General features: G+C 44.0%; 1 protein-coding gene across 7 annotated transcripts in view; it reads right to left on the bottom strand.

Moving 5' to 3' along the window:
- The window catches only part of PIK3CB (phosphatidylinositol-4,5-bisphosphate 3-kinase catalytic subunit beta), a 2,502,085-nt gene that overhangs the window by 854,637 nt on the left and 1,622,710 nt on the right, over window positions 1-24,738 (bottom strand). For all 7 annotated transcript variants that reach the window (XM_069617988.1, XM_069617990.1, XM_069617991.1 and 4 more), the window contains one exon: window positions 12,473-12,572. In XM_069617988.1, coding sequence (XP_069474089.1) covers window positions 12,473-12,572 — 100 coding nt within the window. The remainder of the gene's footprint in view (window positions 1-12,472; window positions 12,573-24,738) is intronic.

A 24,738-nucleotide genomic window follows, 5' to 3' on the forward strand; every position in this document is an offset into this window, starting at 1 on the left:
TGTGGTTAGAGGCTTCCTCACCTTCTTTCAGGATGGCGTGGGCCTCCTTTCTTTTCTCCTCCGAATAGTGTTCCAGGAATGGGGCCATCCTGTGCCACATTTCCCTGCCGTATCTTGACAAGACGAGAGCATTCATTGCCTTCACAGTGGTGGCTGCCATGGCGAGCACATTTTTCCTGAATGCATCCACTTTTCTTCCTTCATTCTATGGAGGGACTGAACACTTCGGCAAATGTACATTCACTTTTCTTCCTGCCGCTGCCACTACAGACTCCGGAGAGGGCTGTGAGGGAAGGCATTTTGGTGTGGTCTCAGGGGCTTTGAATTTCTTTTCAAGCCTCCCTTTTAAGGCTGGTTCTGTGAATGGGTGTCTCATGGTTCATAGGCCTTTCTCCAAGACATGATCAAGGATGGGGGGTGGAGAATATTGCCCACCTACGTTTGCTCATTTGGTCAAAAAGGAAACTGTCCTTTTCATCAATTGGTGTGAGACCCAATTTCTGACATGCTTTTGTATTCACAGCATGGACATTTCGCCATCTGGTGTCAATTGCTTCGGGGGCTCTTATGGTATGTCCTCTGTGAGAGAGTCGTCCGTATCCCAGTCATCGCCCTGCAATGATGATGAAGTTGAGGATGCTGTGTCCTGCGGATCATCATTCGTATCAATAAGTAGGGATAACTTCTTCTTGATCCTCAGAGTTGGGTGGGGAGTGCAGTGGCTGGCGTTTCATTTAATACGGAGCACTGGTGACCTGAGAGACTTGGTAGTGTGCGTCTGGTTGTCACTCTGTTTGCCTCGTTAAGATCATCTTGAACTCAGAGTTGGTGCAGCTGCCCTCAACAGAGATTGCAATATATGTCTCTGTGGCTGAGCCTCCTGTGGGTGTGCTAAAGGAGGCGCTGGGAGCAGTAGTCTCATATTTAGCTGAGACAGTAAGCTTTGTATGGAAGATAGAACCTGCACTCACTGAAGGTGCATTAAGGGCTGCACCTGAGCTGGCATTTTCAAAGGTGGAGCTGCCATTCATGGTATCTGTGTAGCCTGAGGCTAAGGTGTTGGTTGCTGGTTGTCCTCTTCTCTAGCAAGTAGGTCCCCCTCAACAATGACCGAGTACTCAGAGTCTGAGAAAATTGGCGAACAACTCTGCTGTGCCTCAAAATCAGAGTCGATATGGTGTTGTAATATCTCTTCCAGTATTTTTTTTTTTTATTTTATTTTTACATTTATAAAGCGCTCACACAGCCCGCAGGCATCGAGGCGCTGTTACAGGAATTGTTAGTTTTTTCTTAGTTGTGTAATTGTGTTTTTTCTTTGTCTTAGTTACGTATTTATAACGCGCTTAAACACTCAGAGGTTTCTAAGCGCGGACCCGGGGATCGAACCTGTTGTTGCTTTGTGTCGTCTTGCTTCCAAGACGCGCACGCTGCCGCTGTGCTATCCTCCCGGGAGTATCATATGTTGAGTACATTATAGGTAATAGCGCTGGTGACGTAGGTGGCACTACCTCCTCTATGATGTCAGGTTGTTGCACTGGTGAAAGGTAGGTCTGCGGCAGTCTTCTCTAGCCTTGATGAACCCACGTCTTTCGCATTTACTGTCACTACTGAGGAGGAGGAGGGTGCTTGGTTCGGTGATGCAGATTACTTTTGGTGCAATTTGTCCTTGGATTCCATGGATGGGACCTTTGGGGTCGATGATGATTGGTGTACTGACTCTTTCATAGACTACCGATGCTCAGATTCCTTTGCCGACGACCAGTGTTTCGATTCCGTCATTGAGTGGTGGGATTACTTTGTCGACGAGTGACTCGTCGACGGGGCCTTAGATTACGGTTTTGTCGATGGGTCCTTCGATGATGTTGATGGTATCTTTGGCTCTTTGGCGAGGGCTGTTTTTTGTCATTTTCCTGGAGCTCGTTGATGACCCAGCAGGCTCCGATGGTCTTGGGATGGCCGTGGTGTACCGGGCTGTGGTCAAGGTATTCGTAGACAGTGTGTGGTGCCGTGGATGAGCCCTTACTCCCATGGTGTTTTTTTTGCTCCATATACTTCTTGCGTGGTTTCTCTTCAGACATGGCCCTTTTCCGAGAGGAGTTCACCTGCACAGAAGGTTTGGGCACTGCCACACTCTTGGAAGATTCAGCTTATGAGGTTAGATATTTTCCCTCGTTAAGCCAACACACTAACCTTCTGTGCTGGCCTTAAGCGTTTTGGCTCCGAAACCTTACCAGATGTTGCATTCATCCATGGTATGGTTAGGGTATAGGCAGTAGATGCAATCCTCATGTTTGTCCCCCTCAAACACATTCTTGCTTGAGCCCACAAGTGGAGCAAGCTCTAAAAAGGGACTTTGTTGATCTGCTCTCCATTCTTAAGTTGTAAAACACAAAGATTACTTCTCTGATCCAATAGAACACTTTTCTCCTGGGAGAAAGGTGCGAGGACTCCTCTCTGCACGATTTGAAGTTAGGTTCTGCACATGGCCTCCAGGGGAGGAGTTTACAACTCGACATCCGATTGATTGTAACAAAAAAAACACCCATAATGAGGAGGATATACTACAAAACACATCTGTTTGTCCTTTAATAAAAGTAGGTCATGTGTAACCGAGGAATCCCAGCCTGATGATGGGGAATATTTAAAGCATTTGAATCTATGAAAGATCCAATGGTGGGGAACTTAAATAAGATTAATGTAAAGGTGCACCATAGAAACAATCACAAAATCAATTTAATAAAAAACTCAACGGGTGCACATAAGTGAAAAATGCTAAAAATAATATTTACAATGCAGAAGTTAAGTTATGTTAATATGTCCAGGTAAGCTCACTAAAGTCATCAAAATGCAAAACTAAGGAAGCTATGCTACCTCAACCTTCCATCCCAGCCGCTCAAAACCCTACCGTTTAGAAAGAATCTCTGATGAATTGTGGCCTAACATAAAGAATAACATTGCAAGTGTCATCAATTAAATCACTGGTGACATAAATGAAGAATCACATTGAAACTTTCTTAATAATTGAAGTACAGGGACATGTCCCAGGGTCCTGAAACTCATAGCATTTGACTGAGAAGCATGCCTTAGGCTGCAGCAGGTGCTTCACCATCACTGCAGGAACTCTGTTGTCAGGTGGGAAAGGCTACTTTCCGATTTTAGATTTGTAAAGGACCTAGTGCCTGTGTGTCCCCACCTGCACGCCACTTCCGAGAAGCAGTAGGCAAGGTAGGTGCTGTTTAGCACCTAAATCCGCTCCGCTCCATCTGCGTGATATTTTGAAATTGGTTTGGGCACTCTGGCCATGTATCTCCCTCTCACTGTCCCTGTAGTCTTCCGCATCCACTGCCTCCCTCCTCCCGTGTCCCAGCCCATCCCCCTCCCCCGATTGGCTTGACAGTTCCTCTTAACTGACCCTCCAAGGGCAGCCCTCTGCCTGTGCAGCCCGTGGCTAAGGGCCCCAAGGCAAAGGGTGGCTCCTTCAGAGGCGGTTCCAGGTTGTCTCAGCAGGTGTCCGCAGGGGAAGCCAGCGGCCACCCATCAAAAAGCAGCTACAGCAAAGGTAAGAGTTGTCGGGGTGCGAGTAGAGCAATCCCTCTACCCAGAACCCCTACCACTTGGCAAACTATCCAAGCACTGTAATTGTTAGCCTACGTCACACCTTAGGGAACTGTTCAGACTGACTTTGATCAAAACCACTCTCCCTGCATTGACTCATATCTAGAAAGTGCCTACTATGTCACACACTTAGATACATTATTTGCCTGTGCCACTCACTTAGAATTGCTCCTTCCTGTTAGCTTACCCGCAGCTAGAAAGCCCCCCCTGAGATATTACTATGTTTACTCTGTCTATCCCAAACACTTAGAAATTGTTCCTGTTAGCCTGATCCACATCTAGAAGTGCCCCTGAGATATTACTGTGATTTATTTGTACCACACCCTTAGAAATGTGCTCTTGCAGATTGATTTGCCTCTAGAAAGTGCCCTCTTAGCCTGATTCGCATCTAGAAAGTGCACCCTAAGATATTACTGTGTTTTATTCTGCCCGAGTTATTACTGTGTTTTATTCTGCCTGGCCCACACACAGAGAAATGTTTCTAAGGGGGTGATACTACTATGATTTACTTGTTCCACACACTAGGAAATTTTCTCTTGCTGCATTGATTCTAATCTAGAACTAGAATGTGTCCTCTGTCACAGAATTGTTCCCGTTGGCCTGATCCGCATCTAGAAAGTGCCCCCTGAGATATTACTGTGATTTATTTGTTCCACACACTTAGAAATTGCTCTTGCTGCATTGATTCTCACATAGAAAGTACCCTTTGGGACTTAGAAATTGTTCCCAATAGCTTGATTCGCATCTGGAGGGTGCCCCCTTAGATAGTACTATAATCTATTTTCCTGTGCAGCTCACTTGGAATTGCTCCCGTTGGCTTAATCTGCATCTAGAAAGTGCCACTGTGATTGATGCGCTTCTAAAAAGTGCACACTGATATTTCTGTGATTCAGTCGCCTCTGCCGCTCACTTAGAACTCCCTACCGCTATACTCTTTGGCCCTCTCCCACTGCCCGGTGACCAGAATCTAGACTCTGATTGTACATGTTAGGCCTATATATCTACTTTTACTTCATCAACCTCTAGGTACTGCACTGACCTCCCCCAAGATGGAGATCCCAACTCTTGATATACCCCATCTCTGACCCGTCCCGATCCCTAGCCACCCCACATCATACCCCTCCCTGCCCCTCGCGGCGCTTGGCCAGCGCTCTAGCACCCGCCATGACCCCCCCTACTCTATCCCCACCTGATCGCAAACCACGTCCACCCCTCCGTACATCAATACCCCCAGACACCACCCGCCCACTCTCTTGCCATCAATCCCTTGTCAAACTCTAAGATCAGAGGAGTACTCTGGTGTGCCAAACAACTGGCCCCTCAAGTGCTTAACCCCCTTTTCCCCATCCCACCCTAACACATCGACTTCCACTCTCCCTCTGACTTCTAATGAGAACACCCTGATACTCCCCGCCCATACACCACGCTCTCTATCGAACTCCCAAGCCAGGGGAGCCCTCTGGCGCTCCAAACAGCACAAACCCACCTCCACATCCACTCCATCCTTGTGCCCTCTGAGGAACTCCCCTCCATCTCTACAGACGTCCCGTGCCGCCCACTCCCTCCCGCTCCCCCTTAGCCCACTGGGGAACTCACCATCCCCTTCACCAAACTCCCATTCAACCCCCTCCAACTCCCATAACCCCTACTCGACCCCTGCCAACAAACCACCCCCTTCATATCCCTCCCCCTCTCTGAATGTAGAGCGTCTCCCCCTTGCTAGAACGGTAGCCTCATCTCCCTCCCCCTCTGACTGCCCACCCTCTCTGACACCCCTATGGCACCAAAACCAACGAAATGATGAAAACATGACTGGTCCTCTCCCTCGACCCTCTACTGCTCACCATTTCTGCCCTTACCCACTCTCTCCCTCCCCTACTCCCCCTGCACTTCCCTCTCCCCTCCCCCAGTTTCCACTCCCTTTCGCTTGACTTCTTACCCTGTACACCTAAACCCTGCATCACCCCCAGGCTCATTCCAAAAGCTGCCCACCTAAATGCCCTCACACCATCCAAACCATTCACCACCCTACCAACCCCCTTTACCAACCCCTCGTCTCACATTCCTACCTCCGCCCGCCTACTCTTCCCGCCCCTCATCAACTTAACCCTCTCAGCAGTCACTCTGGCACCACAGGCACCCAGCCCCTTCCATACCACTCCTCAACCTTTCTCAACACCTCTGAATGTTCCTACCAAACCCACCACCTCACTGGCAGCCATGTCCCTCAAGCTCCAACTCTGATGAGCACCACAAAGTCCACATCCCCTCATGAAGTCACTTGCATCCTCTTTAATGCCCGCTCGAAAGCAAGAAATAGACACAGCATCTTTGACCTCCTATCGTATGACAAGCCGGGTCTAATTTTTATCACAGAAACCCGATTCTCGAACGACTTTGTCCCTTGTAGCACACAAAGCCTTCCCCCCTGGCTACTCGCTCATCGCCCACAATAGACCCTCCAGAGGTGGGGGAGTGGCAGTCCTCTTCAATCACCATTTCTCTGTCTCACTCGTTGAATCCCAGACATGCATTGCCTCCTGTGAATCCCTTCTAGTAAAACTATCTCTACCACCGACCTTCACCCACAGCTACCTCCTCATCTACAGACCCCCTGGATACGACAGACATTTTGCCAACAACCTCTGTGACTCAATAGCTACCATTCAAGTAAATCACCCATCTATTACACTCCTAGGAGACTTCAATGTCTGGTTCAATATCCCCAACAACCCCATTACTCATCCGCTGGTTGACAGTCTTGATGCACTCAACCTCTCCCATAATACGACTGGTCCAACCCACTAAAGTGGGCACACCCTTGACACAATTTTCTGCTCCCACGACCTGATTTATTTATCCCGTCCCAAACCACTCATCTGGACTGACCACTATGCCATCCCTTTCTCTATCCACACCCCTGCCCCTCCTCCTACAGCTCCCCTGCCACCCCTCTACCCCCTCCCAGGATCTCAAATGCTGGAACAAAGTCAAGATCCTTCCCGGCCTAGCCGAAGACCTGCTTCTTCACCCCCCCTGCTATGCTCCCCCCCAGATAGAGCCTTAACCTCCCCTTCGACTCCTGGCTTAACAACTCGCTAATTCCTCTCACCCCCTCGCGCCCGCTTCCTTACGCAATGGACCATCCCCCAAATGGTTCACGCCCCGCCTGAGGAATGCCAAAAAACAAAACAACTCTTGAATGCAAATGGCGAGCATCTAAAACCGATCCATGTTCGCCCTGCAACACCGTAACTACAAAGCTGAAATCCGAAAGGCCAAAAAAGCCAATTACAATAAATGCATTGTCAACTGTGGTAACCGCAGCAAAGAACACCACATGATCATATCAGAATTCGTCAAACCCACTTGCTCCTCTACCCAACCACACCCACACAATCACTCTGCGACTCCCTCTCCCTACACTTCTACAAAAGCGCTCGACAGGACAACATCCCTTAACCTCCGAACTGTCCTTCCTTCCCGCCCTCATCACAGACCCCTCCTGACGACATTGTCCTGACGCCCAATTTCCCTACTTTGGATTACTTCAAACCCACCTCCAGAGACGAGTTCCTTGACCTACTATCAGCCAGCAAACACTATGGGTCGCCCCTCAACCCCTGCCTAGCCTCTGTCCTGAAAGAAATATTCGCCAGACCCATTCTAAATGAATCCCTCACCTCTGGAATCTTCCCTGATGCCTTCAAAATCGCACATGTCAAGCCACTTCTAAAAAAGGCATCCCTTGACCAGCCTGACCAAGAATTACAGACCGATCTCCAACACTGATCTCCAAAACAGAGCTACTCATAGAAGGTTCATCCTACAATATTGACGCTCTTCAGCCCGTTTACAAATCATTCATCAATTACGGCACCACAATCCCAGTACTTAAACAAGTCAAGACACTCGGGGTCTACTTAGACGCCACCTTAACTATGTCAAAACAAGTAAACACACTAGCTTCCTCCACCTCATACCTCCAAACTCATCTCCCTCAGTCTGCGTTACATTAGCAAGAGCACTTATACTTTCCAAGCTCGACTATTGTAACATTCTCTTACTTGGCACCTCCAAAACCAACATAGACAAACTTCAACTTATGCAGAATAAAGCTCTCCGAGCTGCCCTAGGCATAAACAAATTAAACACATCTCCAATATCAGGAGAGACAACCACTGACTCCCCATCCAAGCCAGGATACTATTCAAAACCAAGCATTTCGTACAAATGCATTGCCAACAAAGCTCCCAAATACCTCATCAATACAGTCCTGAAGAAATCTCATACCAAACTCCTCAGATCCAATAATAATTCACAACTCGAAATACCACAATACAAAAAAGAGAGAAAGTGGGAGGCAGCAGCTTCAAAGTCCTTGCGCCTAGACCCTGGAACTCCCTACCTACCAATATCAAGAATGAAAGATCCTACCCTCAATTCAAAAATATCACTGAAAACGCAATCAATATTAAACTGAGTGAATACCTCAACCTGCCTGACTAGACCTCCACCGTCCATTGTATATACACTGTATATAACATTACCATTGTTTTACTGTATTCTTATATCATAATATAAAGATTGTATTTACCCATTGTCTGTAACTACGCTGTGATACCTCTGGATCTGGGCGTATTATAAATGCAATAAATAAATAAATAAACAAATAAACACCAGATTTCTCGCGAAACTCATTGACCGGACTGCATACACCCAGCTCAACTCCTTTGTAGAATCCGAATGCCTCATTCACCCCGAACAATCAGGCTTTAGACCGCGACATTGAACTGAAACCACTCTGATATCGATCTGGGATGATCTCAAGGTCACTGCAGACTCTTGAAGGCTGCGTAGCATTGATTCTCCTCGATCTCTCTGCAGCCTTTGACACGGTTAACCACTCAATCCTCCTTGACTGTCTTCTCTCCTTTGGAATCCATGGCACTGCTCTCAAATGGATCGCCTCCTTCCTCAGCAACAGAAAAAAAAAAAAACCTCCACTCTCCTTATGTCTCAACTGCTTGCTCGGTGAACACTGGAGTACCACAAGGCGCATGCCTGTCTGCTCTCATGTTCAACCTCTATATGACTACTCTACCAGGAATCATCCACATGCACAACATTTCCTGTTACAAATACGCTGACGATACCCAAATTATCCTAAGAATTCCCAAGTCAGGCACCAACCCTCTTCCCGACCTTGAAGCCTCTCTCTAATATTGATCAGTGGATGACAATAAACCATCTCCTTTTTGAACCCTGCTAAAACTGAAATCAAGGAGTGCGGATTTACTACCCTTCTACCACATCCGCTCCCATGGCCCATCCCCCATCCCCTCCGATACTGTGAAAAACCTAGGCTGCACTTTGGACTCAGGTCCGACCCTCTCTTCCGTTAGATCAATACTTTGTCAAAATGCTGTCACTACCAACTTCTCAGATGCATTTTTCCCTACCTCTCCTACCCGCAAAGACTTGCTGCATTTATATCTATTGTGATGTCCAGCCTGGAATATGCCAACTCGCTATACCTAGGAGCCCCAGCATACCAACTTAATCCCCAAAGAGCCCAAAACGCTGCTGCAAAACTGCGCCTTGCCCTGGGTCAAAGAGACCAAGTCTCACCAGCTCTCCGAACCCTTTACTGGCTCCCAGTCGGAAGAAGGGCCACTTTCAAGATCCTATGCATCACTCACCGAGCAGTGCACAAGACCGGCCCATTATACCTACAAGAAAAGATAAAACCATAACTCCCATCCCACACCCTAAGATCCAGCACTGCCCTCCTTCTAGTGATTCCAACGTCTAACTCTATCAGGATCGGAGGATCTGCCTTCTCACCCTTGGCCCCAACTCTGAGGAACTTGCTTCGCCCTCATATTCAACACACCCAAGATTATATGACATTCCGAAAAGCTCTAAAAACGTGACTCTTTCCGTAATACCAATCACAACCATCTCAAGCGATTGGACCCTGGCAACCCGATGACTAATGCTCAATGAGATCCCGAACAATGTCATCACTGAATATGCTTATTAATTTGCTATTAAGCAACTGCATGCCTGAAATGTGGAATATCGATCTCCTTAGATCATAACTCCACCCAAACTCTCACCTCCAATATCTTACTCTCTATTCTACACCATCACATAATTAGAGTGCAGCTACACCACTATCAATTTTGGCCTAGCTGCTCACATACGAACATTACCCCATGAACACCTCAACATTCTAATAAAACGCAGTTATATCCCATGACAAACCGGCCTAGCTGCACACATAAGCGTCCTACAGGCCTAATGCAGCCAGAACCCAGTCTTGGTGTCCACCCAACCGACTGCACACATTCAACAGATATCAATACAACCACACTGAACGCTAGGATGCAGCTACCATCAGGCAATTACATCAGCTGCACACATAACTGGTGCACCCAAGCTCCCTACAACACCCATCTCCCTCAACTGACCTGGACTATGGTCCCGGAGGGCGTTCAACCTACCAGCGCTTTGAGGTCATACCAATGATATATATAGCGATTTATAAATGCCAAATAACATAGCATACCAGATCTCTAAAGTGGAACACATTATGGTTTTTTCTGCATTAGTTGCTGAGCTCGGCCAGAGATGACAAGTGTCTTCCATCAGAGCAATAGGGTTTTTTAGCCGTATTCTATAACCCTTAAAAACTGTGGTGACATAAACACCAACACATTAAGAAGGGCATTTAAACAAGTCTTGCTTAAGTGGTGCTAGCCTGTGACCTGCAAAGAAAACCAGAGTGATGGCAATACTGGGAGAGCTGCAGTCAAATGTGCTGTACATACTCAAAGCAGAGGTGAGGTGGCAGTTGTCAGACAAGACGCCTGTAAGTGGAATCAAGGATGAGACCAACACTACAGCCACATGCAGGATAATGAGACACGCAGAAAGATCTAGAGCGAGAGGTAGGTGGAGGGGGAAACTTGGATGCTGAGATCATGCTGAGCTGTCCCATGATTCCGTCTGGGAGATGTAGACAGTAGACCACACTGGTAGACTGCGAAAAAGAGAAAATTGGAGAGAGGTATACAGATGCCTGCTGATATAGAGGATGAGAACCAAGAAGGCGGCCACAAAATGGAGAGGAGAAATCCAGAATACAACACATTAGTAATAATAATAATAATAAATTATGAATAAATAAATGATTAGAGCAATCAAATATGATAGAGCAATCTGAGAAAGTAATTAAATGGAGAAAAGCGGAATGCTCGAACTAAGAGTCAAACCTTTTGTAAAGCTACTGATAGGAGAACACCTGAATCCAGAGTTCTTATAGACAACAGCGTGCAAGAGAGACAGAAACGAGAACACATCCAGATACTTGCACAGCCAAACTTGACAAAGCTACAGACAAAAAAACATGTCCAAAAAAGAAAAATCAAGTGTTCAGCACCATTTGACACCATTTCCTAATAAAATGTTTAACTCTTTATGTGTCCGTCATCTCCAATTTAGAAAAATCACCACACCTTTCCCTCCTCTGGATAAAGAGGCACATTTCGTATGTTCTCAACTTCTGCAGTGTGTGTTCAATGACAAACTCCAATAAATGCTATTTTTTACTATAGCTTAGAAGATATAACTACAAGAAGATATATCTACATATATGCAATTAACAGTGTGAGTATTGGCCTCTGCAGGATAACAGTTAAACGAGTAAGTGGAAACATCACAAACTGCCTCTCCCCTCTGAAAATTACAAGTACAGTAAGAGACACCATGCCTATGCCTCACACTCCCACTCCTACTATTGGGATACATTGAAACCAGCTATATTATTGTATTAACCCCTCTATTACTGACATGCCGTGCAAATCTTCAAAGACTGCAGTCATTGTGCCCTCTGCCTCCAAAGACAACTCCACTCTCCCTTTTCCCCCCAAACCCCTTACAGATGGATTGCAACCTTAGGGTTCTCCAACAGCTACCAAAACCTCTTCCAGTTCACCAGGTCTACTGCCGTTGAAGCCATACTCAACCTCCTAAACATTACCCCACACAGCGCTCCATTAATGCCCTTCCCTCACCTCTTGGCCCGGTCCACCCCTCAACAAAGTCATCAACTTGCTACTCTATGAATTGATCCAGTCATGCCTCCCAATAGTTTGCTGGTTGACCCTCATTGACCTCTCACTCTCAAATAGTCTATACAATCTATTGGCCAATATATCCCCACACCCTTTCACTTTTCCCTACCTGCTGCACTCCACTGTAATCCTCTCCACCCAAAGCCATCTCTTCAGTGGAACTCTTCAAAATAGGGCTCAAACGTCATCTGGTAGCAATGGAAGGACCTCCATCCTCCTCTTATTCAAACTAGCCACTCAACCACCTCTTCCTGCATTCATCCTTAAGACTATTGTATGTAATTTGTGAATGCTTGCCTCTAACCCTCATTGTTAAGAAAATGTCTGTTCTGTCCAGATGTCACAGTCCCAGGTATATGTTCTCTCCTAACCATACAATACCTGGTAAATATAATTCAATCAAACAGTGTGTTTTGCTTTTGTAAAGGCAAATTCATCACTCATATTTTTGGTCATGCTGGGTAAAGTCATCAGCAAGGTCTTAGGCATTAGAAATGAGCTTACGTTGTGAATGTGATGCAACAGACTTATTTTTAGGATCTGGGACTAACATAGCAGTTTTGAAAGTTCAATGAATATATATCTGTATAATTTTGGCCTCTTTGAACCAATGAATATTAGAATTGTTCAAACGTGTATTTGTTCACAGCATGAGCAATCATTTGAAGAATTAAACTAAACCAAAAGCAGCAATATCAATCAAAAATGGCCTTTACCTGCTTGGAAAGCACCTTCATGTGTTCAATATTTCCACGACAATAGGCCTCAAGTATTAGACCAAACTGAACAGAAGTAGCAGGAACATGCATCTCAGAACTGCAGATAGAAATAGGAACATGGCAGTCAGAGATTACATTAAGTGCCTAACCAATGATCATTTACCTAAGGACTAGGAACAAGAAGTAGAGAATCTTCATAACATGAATAGTTGAAGATCAATTATGTAAAACACAAGGAATAACATGGTTTTGACTCAAAGCACAGTATTTGTAGACTTAATAGCAGTAACTGTGCCACTAAATAAACAAATTCAGTGTCCAGGAGAGCATGCCTCCCCATTTAGAAGTCAATTGAATCAGACTTTCTGTATGACTATCAGAATTGATGTTCTACTCTTTGCCATCTGGATTACATTGCCCTGAGAACAGCAAAGAGACTTACTTATTACCACTGCTACAGATAAACTGCAGTCAAGCCACCCTTAATCCTTATAACCCCCAACATAAAATAGAGTAACATTATTGTAAAACAATTTAAACAATGGACACATAGGAGGCCTATGCCTGCTTCCAACAACACAGATCCACTGAGGAAGCATTAATACTAGTACTTCCTGATCTGAAGTGTGGCTTTAAGTGAACAAGGCAACTCTGAAATACCACGAATGACTAAATGCAAGTATGTATGGATTATGCACATCTCTGTTAAATATATGGTCACTCCTCTAAACATATGGCAATTGGCAATGCAGATTAGCTTTTACTACCTGAAAAATAAAAATTGCATTGTTTTGCCTCAGCGGTATAACAAATGCAACAACCCCTTCTGCAATGCACTATTAAGAGTTAAACAAGATGCAGGGTAAGCTAGAGGCTCTAAACACACAAAAACATCATATAAACATTTTTCTACTGAGTCTATGCCTTGTGGCCTGAACCTGCTCACAGTGAGGCCTGGCCCCTCCTCTTCTAAAACTCTCTGAAAACAAGATACAAAACAGCCCTAGGACTCGAATGTAGTGACAAATGCCCAAGCCACTTTATCCCCACAGCTCAATACTTAAGCTGTCCAAATGAGTATGCATGATTCAAAGTTACAAACCTTTTCATGTTAGCGTGAGTGTGGTGAAAAAAAAAAGACACAAAGTACAGTGGCCATTATGTGCTTAGTGTTTCTAGCATCCAGTACATATATCACAAACATTTGTTAAATATGAAGAACTGCAGTCATTCTCATATTCCAAAAAATGCTCTTACATTTTATGCCAAGCAACCAGAAACCCTCATTGTTTCTTTATGACCCAATTGTAATAGAAAGATTTTGAAATATTTCAGTAGGAATGTACCAAAATATTAATCTTGGAATCATTACCTTGTATCAGAAAATAATGTATATGGTTGCACTAGGTTTTGATCATTTGCTTTACTAAGTAATGCTCCTATCACGACTTCAATATATACTGTAAGTCATCATTAGAAATTAACATGGCAACATTTTAAAAAGTGGCATTTTATAATGTTGGTATGATTAAATAATTGCATATTCGAGTAGTTTCTTCTGCAGAAAACAAAAAACACTGCCTCCCCGCTCCTCTCCACCAAGACGCGTTTCTCTGGTCATGATGTGGTTAGCAATGGCTGGGGTGGCTCTAACAATCGGGCACCAGACAAAGTGACTTTGGGGGAAAAAGTATGGCAGGGGACAAGGGGAGGAGAAGGGGAGGCAGGTGCAGTGTCAAGGGGGGGAGACAGTGGAGGCAGGAAGTGCAGGGGGACAGAGCGGTGGGAAGGGGCATAGAGTGTGGTAAGGGAGAAGACACAGAGCGCATAGGAGATAGAGAAAGAAGGAGACTAAAGAGTGCAAGTCTATCCTAATTTCTTCTAATGAAGTCTTTTGAACATGCTTGAAACAATTCCACAGCGCAATCATGAAAGCGGTCTATTTCTGCACCTTCGTGTATCAATTGTATGCAGAGTTTTACACAATAAATTCGTTTTTTCTTAGTACTCACATATGTTTTGAAGTGCCATATTGGCATCTACAACTCCCTTAGTTCTTGCACCAATCTCAGGATGGACCTCCAGCATGGAGATTGATGTCCCTTTATTAGTCACTCTTTAGTCCATTGCCGTAATCTCTTTACCAATTTCCACATTTGTTCCAAGTCCACCCTCAGGATGGAAGTTTGTTTTCAGGGCTGTGGTAATGCCTTAATAAAAATGCAGTGATTGTACCAACCAATCTTTTGTTAGCATATCAGAGCCAGTTCCTTCCGTGATACCACTATCCTCCGCTAGTCTGCAGTGTGTTCCTTGCATATATCAAATTGAAAACGTTTCTGTGCAACTTCTCTAGCCAACAGGGACTGTTTGTGAGGAGAATGTAAGCCCTTAACATTTAAGGTTTCAAACATATTTTACCAGTTCATCACTGTATATGCTTCTTTTTACCGAATCCTTGTTGTCCCCTTTTTTTCCTTCCAATTTGTTCTACACATTGCATCTGTACTCGGATTTAAAAATAGCCAGGTCATCGCATTCTGCTGCTCACTCCATTATCACACCCTTCCCTCCCCTTTCAACTCAACTTTGAACAAACAAAATATAAACTACTCAGCCAATGCGCCAAACCATTAGTTGTATTTGAGAAACCGTGAGCTTCTTGGGCCACCACTGGAGCAACATATTGTCCCTCCTTTCCCCCAAATATTCCTCCAAAACTTCAACATTACCATCATAGTATGGTCTTCATCCTTTTGTCAGTACTCTGTATGCATCCTTATCTCACTACTCTGCCCATGATCAATTATGCCCCTTGGATTGAGCTGCAATAGACCTTATCAGAGTTTTCTCCACTTCTAAAACTTCGGTCCACAGCAAATCATTGCTGAGCTGTTCTGGCTAAGAGGACTTCTTAGGGTACGGGGAATTAATTTTTCAGAATTTTCTGACACCAAACATTTTTTTGGCACTCCTAGTTGTTCCTCACATTGTTTGTGGTCTCCCTTAGTCTGTCAGTTCTGGTTTCACCCCTGTAGATATTGAAGACTGAGGGACAGAATTTGTAGCCTTCACAGTATTGTTCTCCTTTAGCCTTGAAAGTTAATGAAAATGGATAGCCCCATCTCTAACGGATACCCTCAGACAGCCAACTTGGGAGCGGTTAACAAAGTCTCGGTTTTCCGAGGGTGTGCACGGAGAGATCCTGAAAATGTTAAATGTTGGCACGTTCCCACTCTATTGTATTCAGCATCCATGCCTTATGCAGGATTGCTATCTTATCTTTTAAGTAGTGGCAGTTAGCCACTATAGTGTTTGGGACATTTGGTGGGCCCCTCCTGGACTCGGACAAAGGGTATTTCTCTGTCACACCTTTTCGGAAAGTTCTCCAATCAAGATCGTCACTTGACCATCCAGTCCCTCCGGGGTCTCTCGCTCAACATGCAGTGTTGCCCAGATGCGCATGTTTCTGGTTTCCCCATTTCATCCACCATGAGAAGCAATTCTCTTTTCTTGTTGTTCAAGTTCCTTTTTTCTTTGCTACATCTTCATTTCTAGGACATCAGTACACAGTTGCCTGTACACATCAGCATTCACTCGGACTTGACTTGTATTCATTCAACCTTTGATCTCAGCCATCGACATCTGGATCTCAGACCTGAAGGCTTTTATTTCAACCCAAATGCTCTGTACATCTTATTAATGACAGTTCTTTCTCCCTCGCTCTTCTATATTGCCATATCTGATTCTACGGGTTTTATCAACTGCCTCCAGTTAACGTTTTTTTCTGGATCCATGAAGGAAGGTGGGGGGTGTGGTCTTTTCTGTACAGAGCATTCTTGCCACTCCTAGTTCCCATACAAATGCTGCCGCTCCTCAGGGTCCACTAGTTCAATGCCCTGATTCTGATGAGGATTCCTTCTCTCTCTTCTGGTCTCACCTAGTTACTTAGCTGGTCAGGCCTCCAATGCTTTCTGGTCCCCTTCTTAGGGAAATACCTTAGTCTCGTATCCTAGCTTGAAGTATCTGTCCAGAACAGGCACTACGCTACGAGCTCATAGCCAGTCACTCTCGGGGAACAGGGTTTCCCCTCTGCTTTCTTGAGCTGCTGGATCTCTACCACCCTAGCAAGCCCGTTCAGACTTTTGACTGCTCCGGTTCATCCCTCATAGGTGTCCACCTCCAACCCCATCTGCTGCTTGGAATCTGCATCCCCCCTTTCTCTCCTATCTCACCCTTACCTCTGAAATAAATCTCTAGAGACTTGGCAAACCCTGCTGAGCTGTGCCGCCCAAGGCATCCTGTGTGCTTCACTCTGTCGCCTTCATCTCACCACCTGAACACCACTACCTTGGGAGACGCATATCCTCCCTGGACCTGGTTTGTAAAGGTGCAACCACTGTCCTTTTTGGGTTAAACTCATCCATTAGGTGAGGGGAAACTAATATTTTTGGGGAATACCGTGCAATGATATCAGGTATCCATTTTTGCCTAGGCCCTCTGGTGGTCTCCCTGTGAAGTTATTTGATTACCAAAAAACTAAAATGAAACTCAAATCTTGAGGTTACAACTTGTGGTAATAGACATTGTAAGCAAGCCAAGCGTGTGGAAATCGTAGATGTACAATTTAAGCGAAATGGAATTCTCACAGCAGAATGCAAAACAGCAGGCAACCACCATTGGGGAGATCCACCCAGAGAACAGCTATGACTAAGGCACGATAAAAAAAGTGTTTGTTACAAAACATTGGAGTAAGTAAAGGATAACAAATTGTATTGTATCCATATATCAAAATGATGAAGGACTGACGAAATCTGAACTTGCTAAGAAAAATAATAGTTCCAAACTGAAAGTTGGTGGGTAGGCAAAGACATGGGGGGCAAAATTCAAGAAGCATGAACAAATAATCCAAGTCTTCTTAGGGTTAAGACAAAGAAAACAAGCCACTATCTAGGATTTAATAGTGAGGAGAGAGGCTGAAAGATGATAATGGATATAATCATTAACTGAGAAAAATCTGAGTAGGATCAGCATAGAAATGGGCCTGAAAACCATGTGATTACATCAACAGAACCACAGGTGTAGTATAGAAAGTATAAAAACTCAAAACTGAACCTTGCGGAACACTATGAGAAGAGGACATAGCGAAAAGAACCACCTTTAGAAGAAACCGCAAAGGAACGGTTACACAAATAAGGATACCATGAAAAGGGCTGAACCAGAAATCCCCAAAGATGTCAGACAAGAGAGCAGAGTGGAGTGATCAACTGAATAACAGGTGGCAACAGGAACCAACAGACCTAAAATAGATGCAAAAGTAAGACGACGGGCATGAAGAATAGAATTAGAAAGGGATACAAGCTGTCTCAGTGGAATGTCCAGGACAAAAACCAGATGACAAGAAGGAAAAGGATTTAGAAAATTAAGACATTAGTTGAGAAACAAAAATGCATTCCAGCAGTTCGAGTAAATAAGGAAGAAGGAAAATTGGGCAATAGTGTGAGAGAAGATTTTTTCAATAAAGGAAAAACAGTAGCAACCTCGAATGTATCAAGAAATTATAGAGTTACAAAGAGTAGTCAAAGCAGCAAAAGAAGGTAAACATGTAATTAGAGAAACAGGAAGTAGATCAGAGGGTGACGCAGTAGGATGAGAATGAGAAATCGAAAGGACCACATCTTGTTCTGAAATGGGTACAAAGGAAGAAAACAAACGATCACAGCAAGAAGAACAAAAACTATTGAAGGTGTACAATTTAATGATAAGTTAATATTTTGAACAGAGAAAGAGGTTAACTTATTATTCAGAGTACAAAAAAAAAGATGCATAGGAGAAGATGCCAGAGACTGAATAAGGGACTGAAAATAACTAGCCTTATCTTTCTTAAACAAATTAAAGAGTTATAAAGTGTAGAAAAAACTGAAGTAGCAGTAGAACTGTTTGTTTAGCGCTGTGTTCAGACCTTCAAAGGACAATTCTAGAATGCTTCAAGGAATTTGAAAACCATGGGCAATGATGTTTCCCTTTGGGGGAGAAGGAGACGATAAATGACAATGAATCAAGACTGATGAATAGCTGAATGTCACAAGCATTTCAACACAGAATAGAGAAGGACTGGTAGAAGCAGAAAGTCAAATTACTAGTCAATGAAAGTAGAAGGCGCAATTCACAAACATCACAACAAAAGAGGTCAGAAGGCAAAGGGTTGCTTTCCGAAAAGGAAGGAGCATTGAAGCAGACCCGATAACAAATGGGATGGTGTTGCAATAAAATGTAGCTGGAAATGGCCCGTTTCATGGTTTTCACTTTGCAGGACAGTTTATTTTTCGAGTCGTGAAAAGATCTATCTGTAGAGGAGCGCTTCCCGCCTGAGCCAGAGTTTTGCAGCTAGGTAGGCTAATGCTCGGGTCAATGGTTGCCCTGGATGTGATGAAGGCAGTTTTGAAGAAAATCCTACCTGAGATGGTGATTCTCTTAAGATGGGGGAAATGGGGCCACATGTCTTAGTTACTATTATGAGGCAGCAGGTTCAACAGTAGGGCCATCTGGATGACTGGGACCCCAGTGAGGAGACTGTTTCTGGCCACATACCTGTGTCAAAGATTTTCACCAGGCGATCTCTCGTGATCTTTCCCTAAATAAAGGTACTTTCCATTAGGGAAAATAAATATACCTTTAGTTCTGGCTTTTATTTCAACATTTTACGCTCTATCAACAGTGAAGCCTCAGGCTTAGGGATATCAATTTAATGGTTAAACACAACATTTTGCTAATGCACCCAAAAGATTAGTATATGATCATTGTTGCTCCTACTTTAAGTATGCATATAAATGTACCAGGCATTCCCCCATAGAAGCCCCATTATTTGTCAATGGCAGAGTGTGGATTGTACACAGTATAGATTTTTATGAGCACATTTTCATTTACAATTCATTGATAAATAAAATACTGATTCAACGGTTCAACCTCTACCTTTAAGTTGTATTTATATATTGTATTATACAGTCCGTATTTCCAAATGCTAATTTCTATGCAGTGAAATAATTTAAGTGATATGGCACCTACTGCACTTTTAAGTCTGCAGGCGTTGGTACTATTCCTGCCTTTTTTTACTACTGACCGCAAATAAATGACTTTTATAGTTCCAAGTACTTCTACACTCACTCCCTGTAAGTGTTAATTATATTAACCCTACTGTTCAAATGAGCCGTACTAATACATCGATGTGACATGCGTATAAGATGAGACACACATTTACTTAATCCTAAACGCCACAGAGGGATACTCTACAGCTCCTGTTGTTCAAAGCGTTATTTAGGATGCTTCAATGACTTGGTTCAACCGCTACATTAGACTAATGTTTGTCAACTACCATTCTGTGCTATGCTGAAAAATATGCATGCTAGGCTATTCAATTTACAATAGTCCTCCACTTCATCCCAAAACAAATTCATGCTTTTCTGAGACCATTCTGCCCAAGGCGATTGACATCACATTTTGTGTACGCACAAGATGCATTATTTAAGTCTAATATTTCTCACTGGAGCCCACTGCTAGATTTTCTGGACCTTCCCAAAGAGGATTTGTGATAGAAAAACTCCTTGTCAGTTGATGTAGTACATGGACATGAAACCTGTCTGCTCTAGGAGTGATGTGTCTTGAGTAAAAGGTATGTATGCTTTCAAAGGTTAGGCTCAACTGCCTGGGACTCCAGAAGGTAGGAGAACAGGTGTCCCTTTCTGACCGTGGACTGAGGTTTTACCTATAGCCTCTGTGGTCTTACTAGGGTCTTTGGGACAGTTGTAATGATGTTAGTGGCATTAGTAATAATGAGATCATTATTGATGGTACAGTTATCAGGTTGGCAGGCATGCATCAGTTTCCCGGCATTACATGAATATGTCACAACATCACCTTCATCAAGTGTATAGAACAATTGCTCATCTCATGGATCAGTATATTAGCTTCCCTAACAGGTTTAAGTATACTATCCGATTTCTTTTTGGCCACTTTATGTGGAGAAAGGCTCAGAGTCGCATTTCTTTTTAACATTTCTTTACAACTTTTTTAATGTTCAAAACATACAACAAAACAAAACAGGTAGCCTTGCAGCAGTTACTATTCATAGTCATAGCAATCAATATAGTATTCAAAAATCTTGATGGACAATGAATCAATCGCAAAAAGGCAAAGCAAAACCATACACAAAACAGAAGACAACAAAGAAACTTCCAATAACTCCTGCTCATACAGTCTCAATCCAGAATTGCAGCAAATCTATGCAAGGGGTCTGCACAGAAGGCGCAGGGGATCCATAGATTCAAAATACAGTCCCTTGTTTATATAAAGTCCGAAGCTTATCTTCCATGGGTACACTTCATCAGAGGGGGCAAACATCAACTGTGTCAGGGCACTCCAAGCCTCCACCTCAAACCTCACTTCCTTCATTCCACTATTCACCTTGCTTCCCCCCTTTCCTTTCTTTACCTAACCCACCACATACAACTATAACACCCCCAAGTTTCCCACCATCAGTGTCCGCCCAGGCGGAACCTTTTTTCACCAGAGAAAACCTTCTTCCCTTTAGATTTAGAGGCGCGCAAGGGTGTGGCCCAGGGAGCATGCGCTTCCCTGACTCGCCCTCCGGCGCCATATCTCAGTCCACATTGACCAGTCGACAATAGATTTCACATTGCCTAGTGACACCAGTATTATTAGTGGGGAGGTTAGTGGGATGTATGGAGGAAAGGGGACTACATGAGTAATTATAATTACTCTTACATCCCGTCCCCTTTCCTCCATACTGCATGGGCGAATACAACTGAATGTAACCCCAGGGTGGAGAGGAGACCCTCCTTAAGCAAATCTGTTCCTGAGAACCACCTGTCCAAAAGCCGCATCACATTTAGAGACGGCATCCAAACAGTAATGCTTGCAGACAGCCGAGGGAGTGGCCCAAGTGGCCGCCCTGCTTATGACTTGCCAAGGGACATGGCGCTGGAATGCGATGGCCGTTGCCTTGGCCCCGACTGCGTGTGCATGCATGTTGGCCGGAAGCGGCTTGTGCTGGCCCTCGTATGCGTCTTTGATGGCCGAGACCATCCAGCAGGATATGGAGATCTTGGAGGCCTGATAGCGTGGTCTTGAGCTCCCAAAGGTGACAAAAAGGGAATACAATTTGTGGATGCCCATGGTCCTGTCCAAGTAGAACTTCAAGGCACGCTCGACATCCAGGCAGTGCAGCATTAAGGACTATTTCCTCGTTCAAGTGGAAAGCAGGCGGCACCTTGGTCAGGAATGCTGGGTGTGTCCGTCCGCAGGACTACTTTGTCCCTGTGAAAGGTAGTATATGGTTCCGAGGTGACCAGTGCCTGGATCTCGCTGACTCTACGAGCCTAGGGTGAGAACGACCAGTAAGGCCGTCTTGATGGTGACCAGCCTGATGTCCGCGGATGCCATTGGTTTAAACGGTTTGTGCGCTAGGGCACCCAAGACTATGTTAAGGTCCCACACGGAGTGCAGACTCTTGATGGGCGGGTAAAGCCTCGAGAGCCCCATCAAACGTTTCTTGATAGGATTAGAGGATGAGAAGATCCCCCTCCTCCGAGTTTCTGTAAGCCCCGATGGCTGCCAGGTATGTACGTCAGGTGTCCACCTGGATCCCCGAGTGGGCGAGGTGCGCCGAGAAGGAGAGCACGTCGTCCAAAGTACATGCCAGGGGGTCGATTTCCTTGGAGTCTGCCCAGTGGCAGAACCAGGTCCATTTACTTTTATACTGGGCCCCCATAGCATTGCTCCTAGCGCCCTGTGTGATTTCCAGATTAGCCTGGGAGAGGCTGAGGTGCTGCAACGTTACCGGCTCAGGCACCACGCTGTGAGGGCTAGTTTCTGAGTTGCAGGATGGATGACCATGCCCCCCCTGCTGCAAGATTTGCTGGGCCCGTTGGTAGGTGAATCGGATTCATCTTCGAGTGCCTGAGCAGCTCCTAGAATGATGTTGAGTTGCCGAGTCTCCTTGATCTTGCAAATCACTCTGAATCAGCGGAGTGGGCGGGAAGGGGTAAGCTGTCATGCCGTTCCACTGAAGCCGAAATGCGTCACCCAAGGAGCTGGGACCCTGTCTCTGCCAGGAGGCAAACTGCGGGCACTTCTTGTTGTGCCAGGTGGCATACTAACAGACCTTTCAGAGGAAACAAAACTTAAACCAAAATCAACATTTATTCCAATTTTGCCTTCTGACAATGTGATTGAAGTCTTTCAAAAAGCAGTGAGCAACAAATTACGAAAAGATTATCTCAACAACAAATATACAAAAACAAATAGCAACTTGACCAAGGAAGATAAACTTGCTTTAATGAATCTGGCAGAGGATACATCAATGATAATGAAGGCAGCAGATAAAGGTGGAAAAAATGTTCTATTTGACAGAACAGATTACATCAGGGAAGGATTGAAGCATCTTAACATGAATAAATGTTATGAAGTATTAACCTGTAATCCTATACCAGACTTAGAGGTTGAAAGGAATGAAAAAAATCAAAATATGGTTTGAGCAAAATCTTCTTACTGAAAAAGAATACCAATGGCTACATAGCAAAAATACTATACTTGGAACAATTTACTTCTTGCCTAAAGTGCACAAAGCATACAAAGACTTCCCAGCTCTACGACCAATAATAAATGGGATTGGTTCAATAACAAAAAACATCTCACAATATATTGCTACCCATCTCCAACCATTAACAGTAAATCTTTCCTCTTTTGTTAAAGACTCAAAACACATAATTCAGCAATTGAATCAAATACCGTGGGACAAAAATTACCTATTTGTCACATTGGATGTAGGTCAATTATACACCAGTATCAAGCATAACAAAGGTCTGGAAGGTACGCTATACTTTTTGAAAACAAGATCAGTCTCCTTCCTCCAGCAAAATATGATGATCATTGAAATGTTACACTATTGTCTTTACCATAACATCTTCATCTTTGACAACACTCTGTACAAACTGTTACAAGGGACTGCTATGGGGTCAAAATTCGCCCCATCCTATGCTAACTTGTTTATGGGACTTTTTGAGATACAACATGCTTGGAAACACCCCAGCTTTGCCAACAATATACGTTTCTGGGGTTGTTTCATTGACGATATTCTAATGATTTGGGAAGGAGATCTCCAACAGCTTGAGATTTATGTTACTCAACTTAACAATACATTCAACCTATCGTTTACAAAAACAGTCAGTTCAACCAACATTGAATTTTTGGATCTTGAACTATTTGTGGAGGATGACCAGATCCAATCCAAATTATTTACAAAAACTTCATCTCATCACCCGAGACACACTATCTATAATATTCCCTATGAGGAGGTCTTAAGGATTAAAAGACATTGTAGCACACAACTCACCTTCCAAGAAAACCTGACAAAAATAGTTTCAAAATTTAAACAGAGAGGATATGGATCCAAGAGCATTAAAACTGCCATCAACAAAGCTCAAAACATTCCAAGAGAATCCCTATTAATTGACAAACCTAAGATTGGATCACCGAAAGTCAATACTCAGTTTATCACAACATTTAGCACTGAAGCTAAGTTGTTAAAGAAAATACTATCAGAGAATTGGAACATTCTGCTTACAGATCCAAGCCTTCAAAAACATTTGGATACCTCAACAAATATTTGCTTTCGGAGGGCACCAACAATCAGGCATTTGATTAGCCCAATCTTTCTGAGTCCGATTCCCAATATTAAAAAAACATTTTTCCAAACCTCAACTAGGGGAACATACAACTGTGGACACTGCAAGTTATGCCCATTTATGAATCAAGGAAAGAAAAAAATCTATTTACCGAATGGCAAAACAAAGCAAATTAATCAACTGATCAATTGCAACTCGACGTTTGTCATTTATGGAATCGAATGCATTTGCAAAAAATTGTACATTGGGAGCACATTAAGAAAATTGAATGTGCAAATCTTTGAACATATCAGAGCCATTAAAAACAAGGACCTTAGATCTCCCTTGTCAGTACATATCATCAATGAACATCCCCACTTTGAAGTATCATCACTAAAGATTTTTGGTTTAGAGAAAATGCCCCCCCCCCCCCGCCCCTGAGGGGAGGCAACAAAGAGTAACTACTACGTAAACATGAGAGCAAATGGATATGCATTATGGACGTTTGTGCTTCTGGATTAAACTGTGATTCAGAAATGTATAATTGGTTATAAATATTGTTTATATGCTTATTTATATGCA

The sequence above is a fragment of the Ambystoma mexicanum genome, chromosome 10 (assembly GCF_040938575.1).
Source record: "Ambystoma mexicanum isolate Mex_15411 chromosome 10, UKY_AmexF1_1, whole genome shotgun sequence".
Lineage (NCBI taxonomy): Eukaryota > Metazoa > Chordata > Amphibia > Caudata > Ambystomatidae > Ambystoma > Ambystoma mexicanum.